Source organism: Camarhynchus parvulus, chromosome 7 (assembly GCF_901933205.1).
Source record: "Camarhynchus parvulus chromosome 7, STF_HiC, whole genome shotgun sequence".
Taxonomy (NCBI): Eukaryota; Metazoa; Chordata; class Aves; order Passeriformes; family Thraupidae; genus Camarhynchus; species Camarhynchus parvulus.
In genome coordinates, this window is record NC_044577.1 from 8,204,267 (window position 1) to 8,213,612 (window position 9,346).

Below are 9,346 nucleotides of genomic sequence, written 5' to 3' on the forward strand. Positions count from 1 at the left end.
CAAGCTCAAGGGAGTAACACTTCTCCTCAAGAAGCTGCCGGCAAAATTCAGAGGCTTTGAGAGCCTTTTTAGTACTCATCAGGATTTAGGCTCTCATTTTAAGCACAGGAAAACCTAAAGCAGGCACAGCCCCTGGTTTTCCCTACATGCCTCGAGCATTCGGTCCCAGGGTCAGAATGCTGTGGTATAGCCGGGCCAAAACCCTGAGGTGCCCGCAACCCGACAACAGCCTTTCCTGCTTGGCGGAAACCAACATCAAACCTCTTCCGGAAAACAAAAAGTAACTAACAAATCTTTATTTCTTTATTTCCAGTGAAGGAGGGCGGACCTGCCGGGAAATCGCTCTCCGGGAAACCTGTGACAGCGCTCCTCTCCGTGTGACAGACGCGGTTTAAAATGGCGCGGAAGGGCAGCGAACCGCTCCTTCACTCCGCTGTGCCGCACCAGCCGCTCTCGGGGCGCGGCGGGGCTGTTGCCCGAAGGGAAGTCAGGCGGTGGGCGAGGGGCTGAGGGGAGGCCGAAGGGGAGAGGGGAGGCCGGGGACCTGACGGAGCGCGCTCGGTTCGGCAACCCCGACTCGGCAGCGGCAGCGCCCCGAGCAGGAGAAGATGGCGGCAGCAGCGTTGGCCAATCACCGCGCGGCGCCGGCTCGCGCCCGCCCGTTACCCAGTCCCGGCGCTCCGCGTGCCCCGGACGGTTCCATTCGCCGCAATCGCCCCGTCCCGGCGCCCGCGTTGGTGGCGCCCGGCCGGTATAAAGCGGAGCACGGCGCACGTGTGCTCCTCAGTGCCGGCGGGAGAGGGAGGCGGGGTGCTGTCTGTGCTGGTGGTGTCGGTGTGGAGAGGGAGCGGTGGGGGTCGGGCGTGCCGCACAGTCACCGCACAGCCCCTCGGTGCTCGTGTCCCCGTCCCCTGTGAGGGTCGCCGGTGCCCCCCTGCCCGGCCCCGCGCTGCTTCTGCTCCCCCGCGGGATGCGGGCTCGGCCCGCCCCGCTAGCCCTCACCCCCGCGCCGGCCGCAGCATGAGCGCGGCGAGCGACACGTATTTCCTTATAAAAGACATAAAACCCGGACTGAAAAACTTAAATGTCATCTTTATTGTGCTGGAGATCGGTAAGTGGCGCCCGGCACGCCCCACCCCCGGGCCGCCCACGCGTGTCACGGCGGGCGGGGGGGCCGGCGGCGCCGTGCCCCCCCTGAGCCGCGCTTCTCCCCGCAGGGCGAGTCACCAAGACCAAGGACGGGCACGAGGTGAGGTCCTGCAAGGTGGCGGACAAGACGGGCAGCATCACCATCTGCGTGTGGGACGAGATCGGCGGCCTCATCCAGCCGGGGGACATCATCCGCCTGACCAAAGGGTGCGTACGGGGCCGGGCCGCGCTGCCCTTTGTCACTCGCGGGGCCCCTCCAGGGCCACGGGGGACACGGCCGCCGCCTCCGACCCGCTCCCTGTAACCGAGCCAGCGCCCTAAGGTCACTTGCCAAATTAAACCCACCTTTCTTTCCCAGGCCGGAACATGCCTAGCGTGAGCGTGCAGGCTAGGAGGGGCTTGGGTTTGTAATAAGGAGGTGGTGGTGGAGAGATTTGTGTTGGCTTTAAAAAGCTCCCGAGGAAAATACTTCTGGGGCAGGGGGGAATGCAACAGTCAGTCCTGTTTTCACAGCTAGTTCTTTGCTCTGGCAGTCAGCTCCTTAATGAAAGGTGAGGTTGATTACATATCACGCAGAAAAGTTGTTTTTCATTGGAATGACGTAACAAAAGTGACAGGCAGAGGAGAACCTTTTCAGTTTCACTATAAAAATTCATTTTAGGGCTACACTGTAGAATGTGTTAATTTGTTTAGGTGCAAATAGTTCTTCAGAGATCATTTCATTAAAAAAAGAAACAAACCCAACCCCCAAACTTAATGTGAGAATGCTAGAGTCAATCTGAAAATCCTTTTCCGTGTCACTTAAATTGTCACTGGCAAAGTCATACTAAGTTTTCATTTGAGTTCTTCATGTCAGTTAGGTTGCACTTTTAGAAATCCATTACACTGATCCTTTGGCCTACGGCACTCTGGGATCTGCAGTGTGTGTAAGGTCCTGTTAATTTGTTTTTATGAAAAAGTAGGTGAAAGGCAACTCGGGCTGCTAACTGAGCTGCTCTTAAGTTGTTCGAGTGTAATTCTCAGTTCTGGACTGAAATTGCATGACCCTTGCCACCAAAACTACAGCTGCTTCCTCCTATGCAAATGTCCTTTTACACGAAATGGGCTGACTCCTCAGCAGAGGTGGTTCTGGGGAAGGCTGCTTGCGTGGAGAGCACGTGGAGCTCAGGGATGGGTGGAACTAAACCAGAGCTCCAGGCCAGCACAAAGCCCTGTGTGTAGATGACATTGAAACAAATTAAGAGCAAGACTGTTCATCTGTATTACTGTACTCCCTTCTGTGGCTGGCTTACTGTAACTGCTCTGGTGTTTCTGTGCAACGAGTCATGGCATCCTTTAATCTAAAAAACTGAACTTGGCTTGTATGTATTAAATTTATGAGCTGACATCACTGTTTCTGGTGGGTGGCAAAGTCATGCCTTCATTTACATGAATTGCACGCTCCCTTAGGACTGCAGAGGGAGTGAAATGGCAAAAGCTAAATCCATTCTGGTTTTGCTCTCATCTTCAGAAAACTGGCATGCAGGGCTCTCCAAATACAATTGTACATTTGAATAGAGTGTGTGATGTTGCCATTGCAAGGCAGGTACATTTCAGCTCTGTAGGCTAATGTGGCCTCATAGTGCAGGGTGCCCTCTGATACAAGCAGAAAAGCTTACACAGGCACCACGAGTGAACATGCTTTTTTTTTACCCCTTGCTGAATTTCAAGCTGCAGATGCATTCTTCTGCAAAAGCAGACACTGTTGCTTACTTTTGTAAGTTGGTGAACCCATTTACAGGAAGCTGTTGCACTTAATATTTCTAAAATTAAAATTAGTGCTGGGGTTTAGTGCTTTATGGGCAGCTCTTTTTGAGATAAAAGCAATGCGTGCATACGTGGAATAACTGTGCTGGAGGTTGTTAGTCACATGGTTTGCTGGGTCTTTTCCCAGTAAATGTATGTTTGACTTACATTAATTGTTTGGTAGCTCTTTTCCTTTGTTTTCTGCCACAAGACTGCCTGACTAGCTGGTTATTAAAGGTCAAGCAGTGAGGGAGTCTTTAAAGTGAATCTATGAAGTGCAGACCACTAATCCTTGTTCTGGATGGAAAGCTCCCAAGATAGTATCTGCAGTTCCAGTGCCTGTGCTTTCCTGCTGAAGTACAGAGCAGGTTATCACTGCACTGGCAGTGCTGTCCCCTCCTGCTAGCCTGGCTCCTCCCTGGTGCCTCCTCAGGGCCCTGCCTGTGGCCGGATGTCTCCCATTCTCAGCAGATAAGGCAAAGGGCAAGAGGAAGGTTTGTTATCTCTATTCCAGAGATACACCCGGAGTGAGGGAAGTGGTGACTTGTCCAGAGTGGTGACTCCTCTGAGTGCAGTTGCTGAGGCTCCCTGTTCCTGTGCTAGAAGACACACATATTCTTTTTAACTCCCTTGCACTGTGCCTGTGTTTCTGGTCTGTGTTTTCCTCATTCTCTACACATACGTGATGCCCCTCACTGAAGGGAGCAATTACACAGAAGGCTTTGTATGGCTCAGATTTCATTGCTTGAAGTCAAGTGCCACCATAAAGAATAGAGCGCACTCACCCTGTCTTTGTGAGGGAACATTCCTGCAATCAAAAACCGAATTCATTGTGTTTCTATGTATCACTTGGAGTTTGATGGCCAAGCTTGTGCCTTTGAAAAACCCAGTCTGGTAAGGACCTATATTAAGAATGGAAGCACTTTTGAGCATACACATTCAGTAGCACTAGCTGTTCTCCAGCAAGCAAAGGTGATTCTTCCTGGCTCCTGCTGAAAGCAGAACTGAGAGTTGTCACAAATACAACACAGACACTGCTTTTGGCAAAATGCCTTTTCTCTGCAGGACAAGTCATTAGGGTTGCTCCAGTCAACAAAAGAGCATCCAATCTCAAAATAATTGGCTGCTTTCCTGGAATTGTCAAAGGAGTCTGCTGAGCTTCCGGTGCCTTTTGCTAGAAGTAGTACATGGGGATCTATAAACAGTTGGTGTTGTGACTTTGGGGTCCCTGGGAATTTTTTTAGTCCATGCTGGTGTGTAATACACGTTAACTTCCTGGAAGATAGCATCCTTCCACTTCCTGTGTCGGCTCATTCACTAAGAAACTGCTTCACTTCTCCTTTCTCTGGCCAGGTACGCATCTCTGTGGAAAGGATGCCTGACACTTTACACAGGACGAGGAGGGGAGCTGCATAAAATTGGGGAGTAAGTATTGTGTGTTCATACCTCTCAGCAGAGTGCCATGGTAAGTATGAGACCTGGTGGCTCTTAGGAAATGGAATTCAGGGCAGCAAAAGTGTGTTCTCAGTTGGTGGTGGATGTAATGAGCTCTGACCCTGTCTGGACTGTAGGTACTTTGAGGAAAATCAGCCTTCAGCATTGGCACAGGTCTAGGAGGAGGAAATGTATAAATGACAATGTGCTTTGCTTACCTAGGCCTTATCTTGATTAACCACTTCATTTTGGTGGGAGCCTTTTGTATGTGTGTCATCCTTGAGGGCCAGGCAGTGCAGAGAAGGAAGAGCAAGGTCATTGCAGTGAATCATATCCAAGCAGAAACAGGCCTCATTAAACCTGCTTTAAACTGCCTACAGACTGGGGCAACAGCTCCTGCCCAAGAACAAGCATGACTAACATACTTGAGCAATAGAAAAAATAGCAACCTTCTCTAACCAGAAATGTACTTCCTCTGTTGCACAAAGTGCTGTGGGAAACCCTGCAGTCATCAGGGAAGTGGGGCTCTGGGGTTGCTGCATATCCTCCTGTTTGGTTCAGAAAGGCCCAGTGTTCAAATGAATTTACACACACAAAAAAAACAGATTGTCTTGTACGAAATCCATTACCTCAGAAGTGTTACCCAGCTGACTTACTCTCCAGCAGGCTCGAGTGATGGGAGTCCTTATCTGAGTTGTACCTCCCAGCAGCAGGTGGGAGCTCCACTTGTGTTTAACCATTCCAAGCAGTGTAATGATCCAGGTCTTTCTTCCTCTCTGCCATAATTTCCATGCTGTGAGTTGATGGGCCTATTCTGCCATAGTCCCCTTGAGTGGAAAAGGATGAAAGCATCCTTTTCATTCTAGTTTCATTGCCTGTGTTGGGCTCCTCTGTGCTATTATTGTTAATGGGGCCCTGCATAGTATGGGAGTGTGTGGGAGTGAGTTTTCTCTAGAGGTGTAATGCAGTCCCTGTCTGGGAGCAGGCTGGGTGACTCAGTGCCTCAGGTGACCTTGTGAGTGGGTGCTGGACAAGGTTATGCAGCTGGAAGAGAGACAAAGGGAGCCCTTTCATCACCTTTTGTTTTATTTAGGCCGGTTTACCTCCTTGATTAAATGAATGCTTGCCTCTGCTTGATTGAAATGCCCTCACCAGGAAGATGTGGCAGCCTCACCACAAGCCTATAAAGGGATCAAAGAGCCTTTTAATACCTACAGATATTTTCTGAACAGTGGGGTCTGGATTAATTACTTCTAGGTGATGGGATTTCAAGAATATATGCTCTGTGAATTGTGGAGTTGAGAACTCTGTTAAAAAATGTCTTTAGAACTTGCTAATAATCCTAATTTCTTCCCAGGTTCTGCATGGTGTACTCAGAAGTGCCAAACTACAGCGAACCCAACTCAGAGCACGTCGGGCAGAACAAACTGGTATGTTAAACTTGTCTGAGGCTTCTGGCCTAACGTGCTCTTTGTTCTGAATATTTCACACTAGGTTGTGATCAAATGTGACTCTTCTTGAAAAAGGGACTCAGTGATACATAGCTAGAAATGAGCCAATAATTGAAGTGGCAGATAAATTCCTTGTGGAGCCACTGTAAGAACACAGAGGGGAAAAATCAGCCCCTTCTTGTAAAAATGTGAATTTTCTTTCTCTGATCCATGTCTTTTTTTTTTTTTCCTTTCTCTAAAGGCACAGGGTGAACAGAATAATATTTCTGCATCAAGTGGTATGGGTACTTGTACTTTTGGGCCACTGGGTAAGTTTTTTTCAGTTCGTAGAAGTGAAAAAATGAGAAACACTTAATGGGAAATAGAAATTTATTTCAAGGGTTCTCCATTCTTGGGATAAAAAAGTGTACTAGGCTCTAAAAAGTCATTCAGACTGGGGCCAGAACCTCAAGCATGTAAACATGAACATTTCCTGAAAATGTTTTTAGGATTTCTTCTGTAGGAGAGAGGAGATTAGAATGTTTGGGGTGTCTATATCACATAAGAGGTCTTGACTAATCTTAAATTGTTGTGATGCTTTTGAAAAGTTTTTGCAGCACTTAAAATTCTGCTTTTCTAAACTTCCTGAGACATTGGATTTAAAAATTACTTTAGTCTTGCTAGACACCATGGCTTTCCTGCCTGGTTAGCTCACGAAAACAGATGTGGTGATAATCCGAATTCCAATATTTGACTTATCCGGATCATTTTGTGCTGTATTTACACATAGAATCTTAAATATGAAGATGCTTCAAGGCTTTGAGCAGGGGTAAACTGAGAGGGAACCTTAGTTCTGGCCTGCCTACACAATGTCCATACTCAGTGGCTGGTGTTGTACAGCTGTTATTGTGACCCTTCTTGCTTTAGTTGAGAAAGGGATGGAGGGGAAAGGTAAGCTGTGATTTGGGATCTTGCAGTGCCAGAGAGGCTTTTCCTTCTGGTCTTCAGGGTTTGGTGTTTACTGCAAACTCCGTGTATTCCCTGTTGGTAAACTTATGTAAGGAATCAGTGATTTCAACCCATGGAACTCGTGATAATGTTTTTTCTGTCTTTCTAGGAAATGGTTTACAAACTGGACCTGAAGCAAGTGGATTTCCATTCACATACAACCACGGTCACATTTATGCAGGTAGTGGGAGAGGCAATGGACGAGGACCTGTAAATCCAGCACCAGCTAACAGTGTTCAGCCTCTTCCCCCTGCTGTCAGTAACGGGAGGGACCCACGCAGGGCCTTTAAGAGATGACTATGCCAAATGTGGTTGTACAGCTTGCTTAAACTCTACACTCTACTTGAACACTTACTGCACTTTTATTTATAGTTAACTGTGAACCAGTTTGTCCTTTGGTTTGTTTTTTTTTTTTTTTTACCTTTTGGTGTATGGAGCAAACTTGATGTGATCTATTTCTTGTTTTGCATCAGGGAAGCACAGTGAGTCTTCCCTGTACATAAAGGGGGTAAGGGGAGAAGGTGGATATGAGGAAGTAAGGGTCACAGGTGAAAATGTCTCAATTAAAACTCAGTGCCCTTTGCTGAACAGAAGAAAATTTCAGTTACATACATGTATTTCTGTTGGTCAGCCATGTAGCCTTAATAGGTCTAATCTGTCCTGTGCAAGCATGTGTTGACTTCTGTTAGGGATAATGGGAGCTCTTCATATAGGAAGAGAAATGAAGGGAAGAGCAAGAGTGCTCTGGTGAGCTGGGTGTCCTGGGAATGAATATGGCTTGTGAAGCAATAAGTGTAAGGAAATGGTGGTGCCAGACCTAGTGTTGTCTCTGGAATCAGGGAATGGATAGCTTGGATCAAAGCTGAAGATGTGGTGAGTGCCGTGAAGCTTGATTCTGATTCCAGAAAGGTGTACACTACTTGAAAAATTCTCTCTAAACACCATTATCACTGTCAAGGAAAGTGACACTGATTTTTGCTTTGGATAGAAGCTTGGATATTCGTTCTTGCTTTGCATGAGATAGCAGAATAGGAGGATCTAAATTCAGACAGTGTTGGGGAATATGCTTTTTGTAGCCTTTCCTCGTGTAAAAGCCCAAGGTTACTTTGCAGGAGCCTGAATTTCCAGGAGTGGACTGTTCTCAAATGCTGCATTACCCATCTCTTCAATGAGTCTGCCTACTCCTCCTTCCTTCATTCACTTTTCCAAATAAATTATGTATTAGATGAAGCTGTATATGTGGATTGCAGAGGTCCTGGCCAAGCACACAGCTGCACTTGTGATGCTGTTAAGCTTTCCTTCCTCTGTTTTATGTGAAACATGAATTATCCCTTGAAGAGCCCTCTCCATATCCTGGGGGGAAAATAGCTGGTTTTATTTCTGAGATCACAAATGCCTTGACTCTAGATGAGAGTCCAGTGCCATATTTCAGATCAGGTTCAAAAGCAACTCGGAAACTGAGGTGTCATACTGGATTCATCTGTTTAACTCTTCTTAACTGACCTCTCAAATAAAAAAAAATTGCACTAACCACATCAACAACAAATCTAACTTTCTTTCTGTCAAGCCATAAAGACTTCATGACAAAAGGCTGTTTCTGAATTGTGAGTTGTCTCTGTGGTCATTCATGTTCTTTGAATCTACCAATGTGTTACTAATGTTTACAAGTTGTTTACATTTGATACTTTTTGCTTTTGGTACTCTATCATGATCTGTTGAAAATTGCTTCTAATTGGTGCAAGTTCCCTGTTTGGTGTGAAATGAACTGAAGTTTGTTTGAAATGCAAGCACCAGCAACAACAAAGTGCTGAAGGGAGGTTGAGAGAGACTTGTGTGCCCAGACACCTGAGGGCTGTTTGTCTCTACTCTGGTAAAGTGCTATCCTGGTGCTTCCAGGTGGAACTAGTGAAACTTGTTTTGAACACAAGAGGGTGGCATGCCTCAGGAGATCCCTTCTGCATGCTGCTGTGGAAGAACACTGGTCACTGGTGAAGCAGAAAACAGGCATTTCTGGGGAAATGGTGTAAGGAGGAGATGTGTAACTCAGGGACTTTAAATTGCTTACTTGTTTAAATAAATGTGATGTATAGTCGAGATGCATGGACAACCTTCTGCAGTGTTGCTCTAAGACATTTGATGTGCTTATGAGAAGGAAGCCAAGAGGACTTCTAAACCCAGGAAGTATCTGTGATGTGTTCCAGAGGTACATAAGATGTAAGTATGGTGTGAGAGCCATGCTGCCCAGTCAGTAGTAGCTGTAAAGTTAGCAAAGTGAACAGTGCAGGTGATGGCATGGTGGGGTCTTGGTGTTCACTGGAGTATCTCCAGTGTGGATCTCCAGTCCTGCTGGTCTTAACTTCTCTGTGGCATAAAGAAGTTAAAATCAAGGGCAACCCTGTGTTAGTGTGTGCTGAGGTGCCTGATCTTTGTAGCTCTATGCATCTGAGCTTTTATTAAGCGAATAAACAGAATACTTGTTCACAAATTCCAAGTAAAAAGTGATATGATTAATGCTAATAAGCATAAAACTCTGCAGTCAA

General features: G+C 46.8%; 1 protein-coding gene across 1 annotated transcript; it reads left to right on the forward strand.

The window, feature by feature from the left end:
• The first annotated feature begins 790 nt into the window (after window positions 1-790).
• NABP1 (nucleic acid binding protein 1) lies at window positions 791-7,247 on the forward strand. Its single transcript, XM_030952693.1, has 6 exons — window positions 791-1,111; window positions 1,218-1,356; window positions 4,288-4,359; window positions 5,726-5,798; window positions 6,061-6,127; window positions 6,916-7,247. Exons 1-6 carry the CDS (start codon window positions 1,021-1,023, stop codon window positions 7,101-7,103), a joined length of 630 nt encoding a protein of 209 aa, XP_030808553.1. The 5' UTR covers window positions 791-1,020; the 3' UTR covers window positions 7,104-7,247.
• The last annotated feature ends 2,099 nt before the right edge of the window (window positions 7,248-9,346 follow it).

What these genes read in the sequence shown, in the direction of transcription:
- NABP1 (XM_030952693.1), top strand. Translation starts at nt 1,021, where the DNA reads ATGAGCGCGGCGAGCGACACGTATTTCCTTATAAAAGACATAAAACCC. An exon ending in ACGTCGGGCAGAACAAACTG is followed by an intron (nt 5,799 to 6,060) that starts GTATGTTAAACT and finishes CTTTCTCTAAAG; the next exon opens with GCACAGGGTGAACAGAATAA. An exon ending in TTGTACTTTTGGGCCACTGG is followed by an intron (nt 6,128 to 6,915) that starts GTAAGTTTTTTT and finishes CTGTCTTTCTAG; the next exon opens with GAAATGGTTTACAAACTGGA.